Source organism: Magallana gigas, chromosome 5, assembly GCF_963853765.1.
Source record: "Magallana gigas chromosome 5, xbMagGiga1.1, whole genome shotgun sequence".
NCBI lineage: Eukaryota > Metazoa > Mollusca > Bivalvia > Ostreida > Ostreidae > Magallana > Magallana gigas.
This window is the reverse complement of record NC_088857.1, coordinates 11,491,596-11,511,145: the sequence shown is the minus strand read 5'-3', so window position 1 is coordinate 11,511,145 and position 19,550 is coordinate 11,491,596. Positions and strand designations below refer to the sequence as shown.

Sequence of the window (19,550 nt, the reverse complement as noted above, 5' to 3'; positions counted from 1 at the left end):
AGTCTCAGTGTTGTAATAGTGTATAATTAGTTAGAAACAAGTCATTGTAACAATAATATACAGGCCTATCGTTTGTGAGAGATTGACTCTTGTTGTTACCATGTATTGTTAAGCTGTTAAAGATAAATTTTTGTTGTAATGATAGAGATGAATTGATTCTCAAGTTAACAATTTATCTTCTGCCGAGATAGATTTTGTTTTAACTGTGTCATTAAACTGTAAGAAACGGTGTCTTTCATGAAATAGTATTATATCCGTGCGATAGTGAGTTTCGTTGTTAAGGTTTACATTAGTTAGATAGATTTCCTGGTGTGACCATGCAATGTACGCTATAGAAAGATTCTTGTTGTAACCTTTACCCTTCAAAGAGATACATGAATATTCTTGTTTTTATATTCATGCAGTGTCTTGCTGGTTAGAGACAGGTTATCATTTTTTCCTAGTTGTTAAAGATAAATTTGAGTTGTTGTCTAGCTGTTAGAGAAATGTTTTTGTTTTTGTCTATCCGTAAGAGACAGATTTTTGTTTTTGTCTAGCTGTTAAGGATAGATTCTAGTTTATGCCTAGCTGTTAGATATATATTCTTGTTGTAACCACGTGTATCGTCTGTACGAGATAGAATCGCATTATCACATACTGTCTGCTTGTAATTTGTAAATGTTTTTGGGACATTGTATCGTCAGTTAGAATTAGATTGTAGAAGACTCAACGTATACTCGTGCTGAAGTCTTTTCCTTTACTACACACAAAACAAGTAGTTTTTGGCAGGACACTCCCTTAGTTAATAAATAACAGCTTGTTGTCGACTCTGGTAAGCTTTTCTGTGACAAACCAAGTTCTTGAATTCAAATTGCATGCGCTACCAAAATTAACATACCGTACCATTTCAAAAGATGAGGATCGGTCTCCCAATAACCTAGATACAGAATGTACCAACATCAAAATTAAAAATAAATGTCAGGATTTTACAATCTCCGACCCTCATAGGCCATATTTGTCGTTCAAGTGTCATAGATTTAAAGGGACATGGTCACGATTTTGGTCAAATTCTATTTTTCTGTTTTTATTATTTACAATGCTTTAAAAATGCCTTTCTAATGATCAAATAAAATTTGAGAGTCGTTCGTAGAGTTACAATCAAGATACAGGGCTCACAATTCTTTGTCATGTAAACAAGGCTCGTGCCCGGTTTTGTTTACATATGTTCAATTTACCAGTAAAAAATCTTTTTCCAGCTTATTTGACTATCTTTTTATCTATTTTAGGCATAGATAAACAATTCCTAACTTTTAACACATTCGTTTTAGGTTTAAACCTGAAGTTTTTACTTCAACGTTCAAAATGTAAACAAACGCTTTGTTTACATAGGGAAGAATTTCAAGCTCTGTAACTCGTTTATAACTCAACTAATGACACTCAAATTCCGGTTGCCTATTAAAAATGCCTTTCTGAAGCATTGTAAATATTAAAATCGGAAAATTAATTTTTGACCAAAATCGTGACCATGCCCCTTTAACAATGTAATAAAAGTTATAAATTCATAAAATTGTTGTTGATCTTTCATCGGGAATCAATGTTTGTTTTGTTCATCCTAAATGGAGTTGTGGTCAACATTTGAATAATGACAGTTGGTTGCAACAAAGAAGATGATTAGACAAGGGTTAACATGGCAGAAGGAGAAATAGTCAATCAATTGCCGTTTTACTGAAGAGTTTGTTCTGCACCAATTTTTGAAATTTTGCTTAGGATGATTTTCCATAAGATATCAAACAGAAGTTGAAATGCACACAACTTGGCAGAAATCACCGTTTCAATTAATGTTTTAAAGGAATTATAATAAATTAATCTCAGTAAGAGTTATCTGGCTTTTTAAGGAGTCAACACTCCTTAATCTGGCCAGTACGCAGTATAGAGAACCCACCCACAAGCAGTACGTGTTGTCTACTGCCCAGATTGGAGTGAAATCTTAATGTTGGGATACAAAGTACATTGTACCACATATACACTGAATCAAATTTCTAAGTGTTCATCCCGTATTATGTATTTACTATAAGAAATAAACACATTTATTTGTCTTGCAGTTTGGGTGACCGATTTCCACTTAACCTCTAAGTAGTAAAGAACGACACATTGACCCTGACCTCTGGTAGTAAAGCAAGACCTTGACCTTTGCTCAACATCAAAAACACTTCTGCTTGGTTTAATTTTGCTCAGAGCTTTTGTGTTATTAAAGGTTGCCATTGGAAATGACATTACACAAATAGAAAAGAAATTATATTTAAATAACATTTTCTTCTGATTGCTTAATATTTAAACCAATGTGAAGGACAAAATAAATGGCAAATTTAAAGTGAGTACAATCTGTCACAATAACAATGCAGACCCCAATATTCCGACGGCTCTGGCTGTGTTTGCAGTGATCAGTTGGCCATGTTAAGTGGTATTCTTTTAAAACTATCGCCAAAAACTAATATCAATCACAAAAAGTTGCCAATCATATCATGCACATGCAAATAAATACCAATTTAATGTATTGACATTTTGTCACGGGTAGTTGATTTCAATCAGTATTTTCTTATTTTATCAGACATATCTGTTACGAAATGTTAAAAAATTCACATTATTTAATTTTGTAAATTTTAAATTATTCTATTTATCAGACTGAACACTTAGAACTTTTGTTAAGTGTATGTCAATATGAAATAAGTCATAATATATACTGGGTGGCAATAAATACAAAATATTCTAACATGTTTATTCAGAGCTTTTTGACTATTTCAAAACACACACACAGTAAGTACTCTATCTAGAGAGCAACTGCACAAGTCCATTAAATGGATGGGAAAAGGGGTCCTCTAATTTTATTTTCATATTACAAAATACTGAATCAGCTCAAAATATAAAACATAACAAATTCACTTTATAAAAATATTTCTTAAAAAATTTGATCATGCATGTACATCAAGGAATGAAATCAATAAAAGAAAAGACAGAAAACTTGCTGTATGTCCCTGAGATCACAGATGAGTCAGTTAATGCCATTGGATGAGAGTATGAGAAGAAAGGGGTATAGATAAAGGGTAAAAATGACAATGTATCAATGAAATCGATGAAACCTTTGGATCTGTTCTCATACATAACATAAAAAAAAAAAATTATCAGGTATCACTTCAAAACATACAACAAAAAATTACCCTGCCCTTCAGTAACAGAAAATTAATGTCTGCTGCCTAGACTGATGAAATAAAACAAAGAGAGTCCTCTATTATTGAAGTAACTCAGATCTTTTTTTTTCTGTCACTTCCTACCAAATATTAGATCTCCGCCTCTTGATAATTCGGTGTTCTGGTTGTAGAGCATGTAAATCATGGCTTCGCTTTAGGGATTTCACTGCTGTTTCTTCAGTCAAAGGCGACTTGAAATTAAACGTAATGTCATCGTCCACTTTCTGAGAGAAACTGTCGTCTGCAGAATTACTAATGTCAGTGGAGTATGTAGAGTCAGTACTTGGTTCAGAGGTGACAAGAGGAAACAACTGTGCCAGGACAGTTTTGGTGTACACAAGGATGTAGGCCTGACTCAACAGCACGTCTTCCTTTGAGCAGAGCTTCACTTTGGAATCATTGCAGTTCACCCAAGAATCTAGCAACAGAAGAAGGATACAATTCAAATATGAAAATAATTTTATCTTATTGAGTTGTTTTTCTTCTATTCATATGTTTTCTTCTTTTTTAAGGAAATATAGATGTTCATTCTAATAGAAAGAATACAGAAAACACAATAAGGTTTGTGATTTATTTTTAAGAAATAAGTGTTATAGCTGATTAGATTTAATTCAATTTGAACATCTTTTATAGTGCTAATTTCGTAAGGGATTCGGCAAAAGTTCTGTAACTTGATATAGTTACAGTAATGATAATTTTATCATCCTTAAACAGTCAAAGTGTGCATTTTGTATACATAATCTAAATCACGGTATGACGATTACTTGTATAGCATTCATTTCTTAACAATCTAAATTTTAAGAAGAAAGGATTAAAGTTCTGTTGTCAGGGCACTTATTAGGTAATTTAAAGCCTTAACATCCTTTTATTACAAGTACTGGGTATAATGTCAGTGTAATAATACAATTTTCATGTGCAGCATATTGTGAAAAAAGTAAGTTAGATAATCCAGATATAATATAATGGTAGCTTGCTCTAGCAATTAAATTGTATATGTATTTTACCACTAAAATCACATTATTTCAATCTACCTTTAAAATATATGCTAATGTTCTAAATAACATCTTAGGACTGGGTTGCTCAAAGCACTGCTTAACTTTAACCACTGGTTAAATCCCTTATCCAGTGGTTAAACTATGTTGCTCAAAAGTTAACCACTGGCTAAATTCTCTTTGAGCAATACAACTTTGACCACTGGTTAGTAACCATTGGATACTAACTTTAACCACTAATTAAGTTAACCAGTGGTTAAAGTAAATCAGTTTTTTGTCTACCCGGTCCTGATGTATAAATGAATGGTTTGGGTATGACTTGATTCAGGGATGAAATGATAAATTCAATGACATCTTAGGAAGAATAGTCTGATCCACAGTAAACAAACAGTTTGTTTTATTTTTTGACTTACTAGCCTCAGCGTTCCAGCAGCAAGCGGTGTAGTGACCACTCCCGAAGCCCCGCCCGTGGTGGATGATGACCCCCATCAAGTTATAGGTGTAACTCTCCTCCTCCTCCCCCTCTGACTTATCACAGAAAGGCTTGATGTCCAGGACCTCATCAAAGGCCACCTGTGTGGAGATCTTCTCCCTGTGGTTCCTGCCCGACCATCTGTGTCGTAGAGACCATGCATTGTATTAAAACTGTACCAATATCATATGGTATCAACATAGTATTGATACTGTATCAACATTGTACATGTATCAATATTCATGATCATTGGCACCCTTCAGTGGCTATTGACAATTTATTTAGTCATCATATAACATTAAATAAAATAGAAAATAAACAATAAAAGCTTTCCTTTCCATGAAGCAGGTTCTGGGGTAGATTATTGATAAGGGTATTTAATAAGAGTTATATTCCTTTATTCAATGTAAAGTAACAAACAACAGGTTCAGAATAGCGTGGTATCAAAATACACATGTACCTGTATTACATTAGATTTGCATGGGATTCACGGTCACCGGTACACAGACATAGTGGTTTTACAGTTCTTACAAATTTGGCACTGACAAGAAAATACTGTGTCACACCAACCTGAATCTTTTGAGGTGAAGTCTTAACACATTTGGCAGTTTCTTCAGCAGTAGTCTTTTGTGAGCCTCTGAATAAGTCTGGCTTGATGATTTTGACTTTCTGCGAGCTGAAAACAGTGTATAAATTAAACCATGTTTTTAAAGTGTAAAATAGCACACATGTATAGTTTGTATAAATTGTGTAAATTAAAAAATATCAGATTAAGTAAAAGATTCATTTCCAGAAATTTTCTGCTGTTGAAGAGAACCTACCATTGCATTTTTCACAATGATAAATTTTCCCTTCTAAAGTTTCTTCTTCAGTAAACTTGTACAACATTTCTACAAATAAAAGCATGTTAATTTCATTTCATTATCCATAAAATAGATTACCAATCAATGTTATTTTTAAATACTTTCATTAATACTAAGCAAAATTGCATATCGGTATTTATATCTGTGCGAACTGCATTTTATAATAACCTTCCAAGTATTACCTTTGCCACTAAACTCTACAAGATATTAAAGATTAAGGGGGGCTGGGTGGCCATGTACACAAATGTAGTTTATGTGAAAAATATAAGACCATCGGACCTGACTAATGTGCAGTGTCTCTGGTCCAATGCATCATTTTTCACACCAGACCGATGTGTTACTGTTCGATTTTGAGCTGTACTTTTTTTTTACTTTTTATTTAGTTCTGTCAGATTTCTTTCCCTTCTACTTATAAATAGGTTTTTCATCAAACAGAACATTGACCGAGAGATGAGTTCAAACCACTTGATAACTTGAATTTTCATCCCAATCAGATAACAGATGATCGCTGGCCAGAATTTACTCAGTCACAAAAATGTGACATACTCTGGTTGCAAAATTTCTCGGTCTGACAAAATTTCTCTGTCTTGTGTGTTTATTGATTACACAGGACTGAATGTCCTATGTGACCCAAAAAATTTCACATAGACTGAAAGGCACTCAGTCAATCTGTTACTGGTCTACTTGCCCGTGATGTGACAGATGTCCTGAGCGATTCTTGCATTTATACTTGTGAACTGGTACCGGTGTGGGAATTCCAGGGAGAGGTCCATGAACGATTCCCTTGTTTCTGAGACATTTTTACAGACCAGGCACTTCACCTAGACAAATAAAGCGTTAGATACTTAAGGAGTAGTCTTTAATGCATCTGGTTTTAACTTATTTTGTAAATATCTTGAAAACAAAATAAAGTATGATTGATATCACATGCATCAAAATTTCTTGCAAATTACCTGGCTTACTAGTTGACCTTGAAACATATCTGACACTGCATCAAAAAGGTCAAGGTCATGCATTTCATTTTGAACTTTATCAATCAATTCACTGCAAAAGCAAAGCAAAGAAAAGAATGGTACAAATTCAGAATCTAAAACGAATTTCATCATATAAATAAATATATTCACACAAGCATCAAAGAAATTTACTGAACACAGAGACAACATGATCTGTACCAGAGGAATTCCTGAGCATCCTGTTGGGCGTGGCCTTTGAAGGTCGGGATCCTCTGCCACACGGCTTGGAGGAATCCGTGGGGGCTGACCTGGGCCCACCGCCCGGACCACAAAACTCGGAACAGTCCATTCAGTTCCTGGCACAGGGAGCTGTAATGTAGACAATCTATAGCAGTTACAATGGAAATACATGTACCTATACATACAGCCAATCTTTGTTATCTTGAACTCCATGGAACTGAGAAATAGCTTTGAGATGTATATATCTGAGACAGCAATACACAGTCTGTAGACTTTGGTATGGTAACATAAATATGTAAATGAGATTTCAGTACCTCATTTACAGTTTTTATCAATGTTTTAATTCAAACAACACAAAAAACTATATTTGGTGGCTACATTAAGAACAATTTTCTTGTACCATCTGATACTAAGTCTTAACCCACAATGTTTCACATGTTTGAATTATACTGGTATCTAATATTAAAATCTCATGGTGAAAAGTTTAGTACCTTAATCTTTCAAATACAAGCTGTTAATGCCAGAACTTAAACTGATACATGTAAATGTACTTTGTTCATGACTATGTTTATGCTTCTTTTTCTCAAAGAGAAGAACTTACATGTTACTTCTGAAATCTTCCTTTTCCACAGTTGGGAGAGGTTTTCCCTTCACAGGTGTGACCATTTGCGAGCCTCCATGCAGTCCCCCCGTCCTCTCCTTGACAGGGGTCGGTGGACTTTTTTTAGGTGTCATCAAATGCTGAACAAGTAAGAATCTCTTTAGTTATACATCTTTCATTTTTTTTAAACCAAAATCAAATCATAACAAAGATAGAATTAGAAATAAGATAATGCACTGACAAAGAATTTATAAAATATTATCAGTTGGACAAGTTGTATTATCAAAGAATATCAGAAAGCTAGCTAGCGTTGTATGCAATTAACAGACAAGTAAGAGCAGAATGTTTTTGAAGAATATTTCCGAGCTTTTATTTTAAGGTTTTCTCATTAACAGGATCAGAAAATACTGCGGAATAAAAAACAAAGCAAAAGGTTAATTTTGTACCTAAGTGTATTCCAAAAATCTGAAAGAGTTTCATAAATGATAGCTTTTTCCAAGAATTCATGACTCTTGGTACATGTATACACATTTTGAACAAAAATGCACAAAGGATGGTGTTCCTTGTGTTATAAAATAACTTGGGATACTATTCTGTTGTTTTACCTCGAAACATTCCATAGTGGTTTGACGTTTAAATAATTTAGCAGACTTGGAGTAGAAACTCTGAGGCGGTCTGGGTGAGAGGGTCATGGGTGTGGAGGTGGATCGTCGACCGATCAAAGAATGAGGGCTGCTCTCAGGGGAAGTCACTCTACTTGGTGTTGGCTGAATCTGCTTGCGAAAAAAGTCTCGGAATTCCTCCAAGTGGCTGTAATGCATAGTACATAAAAATAAAGAATGAAATTATCTTATTTCAAATACATGCACATAGTTAAAATATAAAATTTAAACCATTTTTAAAATTGTTTTATAAACTGTGTACCTTAAGACCTGGAGAACAGAGTTTAGGTAGCATGTGTTGCCAAGGTTACGGAGTCCTGTTAATCCTGGGATTAATGTTCTCCGTTTGATGACGGGGCTCCATGTCAAGGACAACTCACGTTTCCGTTTTGTTGGTGTCCTTCGCTTCTAAAAATTTTAAAAAGCACCTATCAATACCCTCCTGTACCTTATGGAATGTTCAAGGACTAGTTTGTTACTCTTCAATGAAAAATTACAATTTCAAATTATGATTTGAAATAATTTACACTTTGTTATTTTATTTGGATTCAATTGGAAAAAAAACTCCAAAAAGTGTCAATTGCTAGCTGAATGAAACTAAAATGAGAAAAAAATATGGCTTTTTTTGTTAAGTAATTACGACTCTGTTCTGCTTTTACTACTTTAATCAGTAAAAGTAATGTTTACCCTGAGAATCCTTTCCTCTTGTGTGTGCTGTCTCCATGCAGAAAAAGACTTTCTGAGCAACACCTGTCTGTAAACAGTAAATCACTGAGTCAAAAATTCCAAACAGAAAAGTTGACAGATAGAAATTAAATAACACTGTTGCATAGATGTAGGAAATGGATCTTATAGTATAATGCAAGAAAATATTTGTTTCTTACTTCCTATGGAAATCTGCTGTTATATTCTTGTCATCTTCATCTGCTGTTGACCTAAAAGAATGAAATGCAAATCATTCCATATAATTTGAAAAAAAAAGCAAAATTTTTCAACTTTCACAAAAGACACAAAAAAGAACAGTGAGGGGGTAGAAGGCTTAATAAGAAAAAAAATTATCAAGGGGGAGGGGGTTTCAGAGGACTTACGGTGAGACAACAGCTGTGTGGGAGTATGAGCGGAGCAGTCTCCTACCCCGGGACTCTACGTCTGTGAAGGACTGGGTGGCTATAGCACTGAGGGCACTTCTGAGCACCTTCAGATCGCCAGACACATTGTCATTGAGGACATAATCATCACACTGGTAGCTGTAATAGTAAACAGGGTCATCACACTTTAAGAGCTGGGAGAGTTAACAGTTCTATATACTTGTAAAAAAGAAATACTAGCCATTTCAAACCCATTAGAAAAAATTAGAATTAAAAAGATTATAAAAATTAACACATCTACTTTTTTTGGAATTATTTTTCCTGTTTCATCATCCTGAAATACATTTTTTTCCCAAATATATCTGAATGTTTGCATTCAACATAAATTTTCAATACAATGATTCTTGATCATTACATAAATTTGAAATATACAACAGCTGGGTATGATATCTTTCAGTTAAAAAAGGATATATGCCCTCTAGCTACTATAGAAATTTTAGTACCTGTACTTTTACTAGGTAAAAATATACAAAATTTACAGGTCTGATATTCATATTGTTGGATGATTTTATCAATGAAGAGGAAAATTTGTCCAAAAGCAAATATTTAGTCAATGTAATACATTGACTTAATATTTGCTTTTGATCTCATATAGCAACAAACAACATACATTGAATGTATGTTGTTCGTTGCTATATGAGATCAACTTACCAATAAACATATTTCTCATTGACCTCAAGGCAAAGGGGATGCTAGATTAGAGAATTACAAGATAAAATTCAATAAATACAAAAGACACTGCATTAAACAAATAAATACAAGTAAGATTTTTTTCAATGACATAAGACTTGAGACATTGCTCTTGGATCACTAATATCACATAATTATGAAAATTACTGATTGTTCATATGACATACTAGGTTCTCACCTGTGTTTCTTGAAAATGTTTGAGGGCATGTTCCTCATTGAATCTCCCACAGGCTACACTTGGACAACTAAGGCAGGCCTGTCAAAGATAAAACAATACTAGTATACCAGTACTAAATATACTAATATGTGTGATAGTATTGGAACATTGCACCCTATGGTTAAACAGTACTGATCAATTTCAGGATTGCACTGAAAGCAACTTAATATTCAATATTTGTCCCTGGTTCAAAAGAACCTAACTTCTTGGCAATCATTTCCATAAATATCAAATCTTAAGCTTAAGAGTATGAAACAAGAACATTTTAATTCAAATTGATACTGCAATAAAAAGGAATCAATAATGGCTTTATTAATACCATATTTACCAACTAATGATCATATTTGGGTTTTTTCTCAATGAGAATATTGAGGAATTATGATACAATTCAGTGATTTGTTCAACTACATACCCATACACTCTCTGTGGTCCCACACACATAACACATCCACTTCTGAGGATTCAAAATTGAATGGTTCCATTTCTTTATAGTATTTAAGTGTTTACAGTTATCCATTTATACCTGAAATAGTTCATAGTCAAGTAACACATTATCAAATACACACAATACATTTATAGGGGCGCATTTAACTGTAAAACATCTGTGTTACCACTGACTCTAACACAAAGATACATCAATGGTTAAAAAATAGGCATCTAAGCGTGATAGTGAATTTAATACTATACTTTGCAAGTACTGCATTCATTGGTATATAAAAATTGACTGCATGATACTGCCGAATGAAAAGAATAACGTTATTTCTCATAAAAACCTAAGGATTATTTAAAAACCGAACTTGGAGATGAATTTCACACAATGGTATATATTACATTGAATGTTAGTCTAAATCATAGCACTTGTCGGTCTCATCTTTATAAATGTATCTGCAATCCTAAATTCTCCCTCTTGTTTTATGTTCGAACTAATGATTAAATCAAAACCGGAAGTTATAATGAATACTTGCTAAAAACTTCACCGGATATATTTGGATTACCCCCCCCCCCCCCGGAACCTCTCCTTTTTTAATCCATGGCATGGTGAAAGCATCGAAGTATCCATGCGAGGCATCGAAAACATGGAGGCGAATGGAAGTTCTAATTCAAGCATAGCTTGATTTCGGTTTGGGGATTAGACCCCCCCACCCATCTTTTTTTTAAAGTAACATGTTTATATTCTCATTGACTTTTAGCAGTTAAATAGTCCAACTACTTTACACCTCACACAGTGTGTAAGTACATGTAGATCTACAGCAAATAATAAATCGTATTTCATGCATGGTAATTTGTTACTTATTTTAAAAAAAACCACATTGAAATGAATACTTTGTTTTGTATTTAATGAAAGATTCATAGCCCTACCTGATTCGTGTAAATGTTTTATATCAGTGAAGTTTGACATTCTGTTTTAAAAAACCGAATTTCTCCGGTACATAGAATTACCGAAATACCCGGGATTTACCGAAATACCCGGTGAAAACACCGAAATACCCTTCAAAAACACCAAAAATGCCCATTATTACGCCGAAACGAGTGTATGATTAGTATTGTATATAGGTAATTATTGAATACAAAGTGAATTTTTTTAATAAATCAGCCGATTTTCGTGGTTATTGATAAAACTTGTGTTATATACGTGTGCAAGAGAAAGGAGCAATTCTGATAGAATAATATTTATAGTATTATCATGTCAAATTATTATATGATATTAAAAATTTAAAATAAAAGCTGATAAACTGTTCTTTTTATTTCTTAGTTATTTTATTCTGGGAATAAAATTTCACACCTCTATTTTCATGCAAGAGTTATCGTTCTTAACCCAATGTCTACACATGTTAAAAATAGCTATTTATGTCAAAATACTTACATTATCAAACTGAAAAATGCGGAAATACATTTAAACAGTTAGATTCAAACTATGATGTTAAATATTTGTGCTCAAATGAGGCATTTTGGTGTTTTTGAAGGGTATTTCGGTGTTTTCAACGGGCATTTCGGTAAATCACGGGTTTTTCGGTAAATCTAGTTACCCGAATTTCTCTTTTTAAAAAAAATCAAAACAAAAAAATTAAAAAAAACAAACAAACAAAACAAAATAAAAGAAAACAGTCTTTGAACACTTATTTCAATCAAAAGAAAGTACATATGACCAATGACCCTTTATAAAACCGACGGTATGCAGGCTTTTATTTTTTTTTTATCGTGAATTCGGGTGATATTCATACAGGCGCTATTGAAGTTTTCCCGCGAAAGGAGTCATTTGAAAATGGAATCGTCCGATTATCATGATTTTGTCATAAAACAACTGTAAATGAAATGATTAGCTGATATTGATTTAATAAACCACGCTCATTCAGCCGATAGCAATTGATAGGTAAAACGCTGATCGACTCGAGGAAAATGTAACACCCCTGCCGGCAGACGATTCCAAGTCGCGGAAATGTCAACATGGCGGACGAAAATATGACATCCGCCGTTAGCGTAGAAAGAAGTAGTAAAACAAGTGAAGATGTGTTTGTCAATGGAAATACGGATATCATGGAAGATGATGTGAAGGAATTAGATGATGCTCAAACACCAACTGAGGATGATTATTCAAATGAACCCACAATGCCACGGAAAAGTAGCTTCATGTGCAAAGATGGGAGCAGAAAACCACCTCGGAAAAAGACTGTATCATTCAGCAGCATGCCCACAGAGCGGAAAATTGCAACAGGTAGATATTTTATCAGACTGTTGGAAAGAATTATCATCGCTGTATGAGTATTGTAAACATTTTATCTCAAGTAGTTAAACTTAATCTTACAAAAATTTCAAAAGCTAAAACGCGATGATCATGCAGCCACGCCAAAACTTTATGTGAAGTTGTCAGTTTCAGTACGATAGAGATGTTGATGTAGTGCAATACACATGGCATCCTATTGTTGAAGCAGGTAAACTAGTTGGGGTTGGGGTTTTTTTACACACCATGTCAGTTGTCATTATTTTACCAGGCGAAAGTGCGAAGTACAAGCAACTTTTTTGAAAACAAAATTAAGTGTAGTTTTATATATCATATACTTCCTTAGACAGCTTCTTATTATTTTTGGTATTGTCATGTGGTTCAACTATGAAATCAGCAAACAGACAAAAAGAAAGCATTTCACGAAGATTAACGAATAACAGATCTTTGATGACCATCTTGAATCAATATTCGTTAATAATCATAAAATAACTATTTAATCTGTGATGATGAGTGCAGATTAAGAAAATGCTATTTGAAAAGTTAATGATTTTGATTGCCAAAAAACTTCTGTGTCAATGAAATCCATGAAGCGAAAACAGTATTTATTATAAATATCTCTCATAGGACAATGCATGCAATACCAAACTGATTTGTTTAATTCAGTCCTTGATAATGATACACACATCACAATAAGGTTGTCATCATCTGCGTCGAATGTTTTATGTAGTCATAATCAAGCACCATTACACATTTCTATCTCTTTTGCATGCATATACACCGTAACATTATTGGAATCATATATCTGGGATGCAGACTGTTATCATATGAACTCATATCTGGTATTCAGCATATGTTGGGATGTTGAGAATCTTGGTTAAATATTCAAGGTGTGCTCTTTCTTCTTATCAAGTATGGCAAGTTATAAAACCTTGAATGATTCCAAAAGAATTTGAAGAAACAACTCTCATAATATTTTGGTAGCACAAGATGGCTTCCTTTTGAAATAATACAAGTGTTTGCAGATTGCAATAAAATGTTAGTATTGCCTTGCTCCTTTCCTGGACAATTTTTGGTTGAATTATTTCAAGCTAGATTAACATTAAGATCATAGATAGTAAAACAATGTCAAGTGTAAAATGAAGATGCCCGTCAGATTTTTAAGAATACTCATTTGATGTTCAAGTATTGTAATTTCATTGATCCAAGAAAGCTATTTTTGGATCTGTTTACTTGTCATTAAATCCATTAATGAATACAATTAAAATAGATTTAAATTATTTAATTAACATAAATAAGATTTTTTTTTCTTCTAAAATTCTTAATGTGATTCGTGCAAATGGTTGTCATCAAGGTGCATTTTAAATAATCAGTCATTGTTAACTTAAAATAATGCCGTCCTTTTCGTGAATTACAGTACATGACTTTGATGTTCAACTGACGATATAAAACTAAACCACAAAGCTATGCATTTGTTTGTCTGCATCAATTCACAGATATAAAAATCTTTTGCATATTATGCTAATGATTTCAATGTTTGGTGGCCTAATGTGTTACAGATTTTGACAGAAACATCTGCAGCGTGAAATGTTTTTTTGCAATTGATTAGTTGTCATTGCTATTAAAATGGGCCCCTCATCCAAGCATACCCTGGATGTGATGGATGAGGGACATTCTTGGAGTACAGCCGGAGGCTGAGGAGTATCAATAGCATAATTCTTGACTAATTATACTCGGGCTCGCTCTTCAAAGAATTCAAACCATGTGACGTCAGTAGTATATATAGCACCGCCATGTATCTATCACTCATAATTTAAAGAAAATTTATTGTCAATTAGAAACTAGTGGCGGGCATGAATGTTTCACATGGGTTGGGAATGTTGATACTCCTCAGCCTCCGGCTGTACTCCAAGAATGTCCCTCATCCATCACATCCAGGGTATGCTTGGATGAGGGGCCCATTCTTTTCATACAGCCTTCGGCATATCGGAGTATCAATAGCATGTTCAAAGAATTGACAATAAATTAAATCAACCATTTATTCAAAAAACAATTTAAGACTGTGTCAAGAACTACATTTGTAAAACAGCATTCATAAATGTTTTTGTGTTGTTATTACTTGCTGTAACATTACATGTATCTCTACAATAGAATTTTTTAAAATTCTTGGAAGAAGACCAGTCACCAGTTTTAAGTATATCCGTCAATGAGGCACCACTCCTTAATGCTGAAGAAGATGCAGCTGAACGAATAGAGTGTGCTTTGAAATAAGTGATATCTATTCCTGCACTTCCCATAACATCTTTGATCCATCTTGCCACTGTACTAGTAGATACTTTATTGAAAGTCTTATATGACACCAAAAGTTGATCACACTTTCTCCTTTTCTTCGTTCTTTTGAGATATTCATGAAGTGTCGACACAACACATAATTTCTTATCACTATATTTTTGCAATGAAATAGAATAAGACCTTCCTGGTCTGGATGTTTTCAACAATGACGTAAAATAAAACACAACACTATCTGAATTTAAACACATATTCTTAATATTCATACACACTAATGTCTGAGCTCTAGCCGCCGTAGTCAATGCTAACAAGGTACACAGTTTCAATGTGAGAAATTTAATGTCCAAAGACTCCAAAGGAAACAAACTTTTCAAAAAGGTTAATACTTTAGACACATCCCATGTCAACTTGTATTTCGGTAAAGATGGTCTCAGGTTGAACAATCCTTTCATAAACTTAGTTAAAGATATAGAATTCTTACTCCATTTATCATCGTTCAGAGCTAAAGTCTGAGTCACTGCCACTTTATGAGTATTTATCGTGGAATATGATTTTCCATTTTTGAAGATACTAAACAAATATGACATTAGTTCTTTCTCAGTAATTTCATTTGCAGATCTATTCCGTTTATCACACCAAAATATGAAATTTTTCCAGGCAAGGTCATACTGCTTCCTTGTTGATTTTCTGCATGATGAGAGCAGGACGATTCTAATGTCTTTTGGAAACCCTCGATTCTCCAATGTTTTCCAGATATAAGTGCTGCGGCTAGTAAGATTGTTTTGTTGAGGGGATGTTTCCGCTCTCCATCTGTCATTAAATCTGTGTGCCTTGGCAGCCTAACTGGAACAGAAATGAGCATTGAGAGAAGTAAAGGAAACCAAGATTGAGATTTCCAAACTGGAAACACTACAATAGCTTTATCGACCTTATCCTCAATTATTTTGTTCAAAATTTTCCCCAATAGATGAAAAGGTGGAAATATATATGGATTTAGATTCTTCCATGTAAAGGAAAAAGCATCGATTTTCCATGCTTGTGGACAATATTTCCATGTAACAAACTTTTCAATTTTATGATTGGCAAATGATGCAAAAAGATCAACATCAGGAGAAAAATATTGTTTCAAAATTCTTTCATATATTTCTGGTTTCAATGACCATTCTGCTGAACTAGATGTTTCTCTTGAAAAATAATCTGCTAATTCATTTGATTTACCAGGCAAGTATTGACACGTCACCCAGATATTTCTTTTAAAACACCATTCCCAAATATTTCTTGCTAAATAATCCATATCTTGTGAAATCATTCCACCCATATTATTGACATAAGCAATGGCTGTTGTATTGTCACATTTCACTCCAATATGAACATTATGTTTCTCTTTAAAGAAGAATTTTAATGCTAAATATATTGCTAATAATTCGAGGTAATTAATGTGAAATTTCTCCTCCACTGATGACCAACTTTTGCTAAAATTCTTATCTCCAAATACAGCCCCCATGCCTTTAAGAGAGGCATCTGTCTCTATCCAGTAATCTACATGAGATAGTCTAATAAGTTTGCCATTCTTTAACTCAATATTTTCTATCCACCAGTTTAGATCAAGTCTACTTAAAGTAGATAAAGTTGCCTGACCTTCATAATCTTTGTCATTTTTATTTAATGCCTTAATTTTATCCCTTTCCAAAGATCTATAATAAAGTTGACCTGGGGAGATGGCATTACATGCATGAATAATTAATCCAATGAGAGTAGCTAAATCTCTTATTTTAATAAACCTTTCTTCCATTATTTTTCTTGCTACTTCTAATAATCTCTCAATTTTTTCCTTTGGTAAATATACCTTAAAACTTCTGGAGTCTATAATCAACCCAAAAAATTCAATAATTTGAGTGGGTTCTGACACAGATTTATCAAGATTCACTTGAAATCCCAAAGTATTCAATGTGTTCATTATAATCTGAGTATTCTTCCTACAATCATCTATATTTTTGTTCATTATTAATGAATCATCTAGATAATATGTACATCTGATACCCATGGATCTAAAATAAGCATACACAGGCTTTAATATCTTTGTAAAAATTCTGGGTGCTGAAGACAATCCAAAAGGAAGTACGACAAAACAATAAAATCTTTCCTTCCATTGAAAACATAAATATTTTTGATATTCATTTGCAATAGGTACACTTAAATATGCATCTTTCAAATCCACACTACAAAAATGATCTCCTTTCTGAATGAGATTTAAAATTTGACCCAAATTTTCTTGTTTAAACTTCTCATATGTAACAAATTCATTTAAAGATCGTAAATTGATAACGGGTCTAAGCTTTCCATTTTTCTTTGGAACCACGAATATATTAGATAAAAAATGACTATCACAAAGGTCAATTTCTCTAATTGCCCCCTTTTTCCACAATTCAGTCACTTCTTCATCAACAAGAGATGTTTCGTATGTATCAAAAGCTATTTGAGAAGGTCTGTTTTTCTGATATGGTAATTCATTAAAGGAAATTTCATAACCTTGAATTGTCTTCAACACCCATTGATCATTGGTTATTTTCTTCCATTCATGAACGAAATTTTTTAGTCTCCCTACCTTAATCACATCTTTCTCTAAAATCTGTTCTTTCCTCTTCTGTCCACATTTCTCATCTCTCTGCCATATGCATTTCTTCCCCCTAAAAAAGGTCTGTTTGATCCTCTACCTCTACCATAATTATAATTGTAAGGGTAATTCTTTCTTCCTCTTGTGTTAGTATAAAAAGAGTTGTTCCTTGGCCTGTCTCTTTTGTATTTATCAAAGTCTGACAATTCTTTGATCTTTTTCTGAATATCGCCCCCAAACAAAAGTTCTGATACGGCCTGAGATGTATTACATATGTCTTGGAATCTACTGGGTAAAACCCTTCTCATCAAAAATCGTCTCTTTTGAGAAATTTGGTAGATGGAATTACACAACACGATAATTGACTGTTTTAACAGATTTCTTATCTCTTTGAACTTATCATTTGTCTTCATCATTTCAGCAATTCTGAGTATAGGTGTAATACCAGCAACAATGGTTTTTTGCACTGCTTGAAAACCAGAATCACGACTCTGGGCAAATTTTGGTAAAATGTTCCATATGTCCGTATTGACCCTAGGTGCTACTAAATTATTGCAATTAGCTGGCCTTGGATTATCTTCAATAATTTTTGATGTCTCACCCTCTTTAATACACAAAGTATTGACCATTTCTGCCAGTTTAGAATCAATATCTTTCCCTTTCTTATCTGAACTAAACCAATCTGGTATTGCCCAATCACTTAATTCTATGTCTTTCTCTGATTCATTATCAGCAAAGAAATCAAACTCATTTTGATTTTCATTCTCACTAGAGATGCTCTCGTGTTCTATCGACTGATTTGTACTTGCACTATCTTGTTGCAAATTGTAAATACAACCAATTAAATCATTTATGCCCATGAGTTCCTTAAACTTATCTATCTCATCTTGACCCATGTTTACTAGTGCATTGGTAATATCTTTACCAGATAACTTATCATCTTTCTTCGTTTTCTTTGTCTTATTTTTATTGCCATTTGCTTTCTTTCGTTTTGTACCTTTAGAACTCGCTACCGGCCTCGCCGGTGCACATTCACTCTGGTCATTACCATTATTGTTTAAGTCTTTGCTCACAGAACCTGTGGCAGAATTAGCTCTAGTAACTGCTTTAACTTCGTTCAATTTTTTAGCTAGTCTTTTTTCTGCTTCTCGAATAGCATCGCTATCGAAACCCTCAAACGAATCATTATCAGAGTCTGCCATTATAGAGAGGACCTCGTCCCCAGATTCGATACAAGATGACATGTAAAAATGTCAACAAAGAAATTCACACGTGAACCACGTGTGCATAAGAAATATACACCAGCGTAAATTTCAAGCAGTTAAGTCATTAAAAACGAACAAACACGTGAACCACGTGTTAACAAAGACAACGTCTCAGTTTTAATATGATAACAAACCGTATGTTAAGCTGAGCCCGCACGAAGTGCGCCAAGAAAAAATATGGGTGATAGATACATGGCGGTGCTATATATACTACTGACGTCACATGGTTTGAATTCTTTGAAGAGCGAGCCCGAGTATAATTAGTCAAGAATTATGCTATTGATACTCCGATATGCCGAAGGCTGTATGAAAAGAATGGAAATAATGTCACCAAATGGTGAGCCCCCCCCCCCCCCCCCCCCCCCCCCACTATATGTAGATTTATTCAGTACTATTGATGGGCAATGATTCACTGTTGTTTCTAACATGGCAATATAGGGACAGGAATGAGGTGATTGAGTTGGTTATGTTTTGTACTTTGTGGTTATACCATTGGTAGTCAGCCATAGAAAACCACACTTGGGCTTGATCTCTGGTGTTTAGCCATTTTGCGGTATTCATAGTTTGCAGTTTAGAATCTCTTGACCTACATGTCACCTCA

General features: G+C 33.8%; 3 protein-coding genes and 1 long non-coding RNA gene across 5 annotated transcripts in view; 2 read left to right on the top strand and 2 right to left on the bottom strand.

Annotated features, from left to right (window-relative positions):
• Positions 1 to 2,918: 2,918 nt before the first annotated feature.
• On the bottom strand, positions 2,919 to 11,007 carry LOC105341498 (ubiquitin carboxyl-terminal hydrolase 44). The gene is made up of 17 exons (XM_066083651.1): positions 10,894 to 11,007; positions 10,475 to 10,585; positions 10,024 to 10,101; positions 9,807 to 9,847; positions 9,096 to 9,254; positions 8,892 to 8,942; positions 8,695 to 8,761; positions 8,270 to 8,415; positions 7,951 to 8,155; positions 7,346 to 7,485; positions 6,724 to 6,873; positions 6,505 to 6,595; positions 6,240 to 6,372; positions 5,510 to 5,578; positions 5,259 to 5,364; positions 4,630 to 4,829; positions 2,919 to 3,642 (listed from the first exon to the last, which is right to left on the bottom strand). Exons 2-17 carry the CDS (start codon positions 10,577 to 10,579, stop codon positions 3,305 to 3,307), a joined length of 2,079 nt encoding a protein of 692 aa, XP_065939723.1. The 5' UTR covers positions 10,580 to 10,585; positions 10,894 to 11,007; the 3' UTR covers positions 2,919 to 3,304.
• On the top strand, positions 3,645 to 5,026 carry LOC136275254 (uncharacterized). Its single transcript, XR_010713790.1, has 2 exons — positions 3,645 to 3,785; positions 4,633 to 5,026. It is a non-coding gene; the product is annotated as an uncharacterized lncRNA (long non-coding RNA).
• A 1,457-nt stretch (positions 11,008 to 12,464) lies between the features above and the next one.
• LOC105341497 (inactive phospholipase C-like protein 2) overlaps positions 12,465 to 19,550 on the top strand; it is a 42,387-nt gene continuing 35,301 nt past the window's right edge. The window contains exon 1 of the mRNA XM_066084897.1: positions 12,465 to 12,775. Coding sequence (XP_065940969.1) covers positions 12,508 to 12,775 — 268 coding nt within the window. The 5' untranslated portion in view covers positions 12,465 to 12,507. The remainder of the gene's footprint in view (positions 12,776 to 19,550) is intronic.
• LOC117689503 (uncharacterized) lies at positions 15,245 to 19,113 on the bottom strand. 2 transcript variants are annotated; one of them, XM_034471012.2, is made up of 2 exons: positions 17,676 to 19,113; positions 15,245 to 15,913 (listed from the first exon to the last, which is right to left on the bottom strand). In XM_034471012.2, the coding sequence occupies exon 1, from the start codon at positions 18,926 to 18,928 to the stop codon at positions 17,693 to 17,695; it is 1,236 nt and encodes a 411-aa protein (XP_034326903.2). In that variant the 5' UTR covers positions 18,929 to 19,113; the 3' UTR covers positions 15,245 to 15,913; positions 17,676 to 17,692. The 2 variants fall into 2 exon arrangements, with proteins under 2 accessions (XP_034326903.2, XP_034326904.2); XM_034471013.2 differs by having other exon boundaries at positions 15,245 to 15,909.

Bases quoted from the DNA above. Each gene is read 5' to 3' on its own strand.
- LOC105341498 (XM_066083651.1), bottom strand. From the start codon at position 10,579: ATGGATAACTGTAAACACTTAAATACTATAAAGAAATGGAACCATTCA. The intron at 8,943-9,095 runs GTAAGTCCTCTG...TCATTCTTTTAG, and splicing joins CACACAGCTGTTGTCTCACC to GTCAACAGCAGATGAAGATG. The intron at 6,596-6,723 runs GTACAGATCATG...TTGCTTTTGCAG, and splicing joins GATGCTCAGGAATTCCTCTG to TGAATTGATTGATAAAGTTC.
- LOC117689503 (XM_034471012.2), bottom strand. From the start codon at position 18,928: ATGTCATCTTGTATCGAATCTGGGGACGAGGTCCTCTCTATAATGGCA.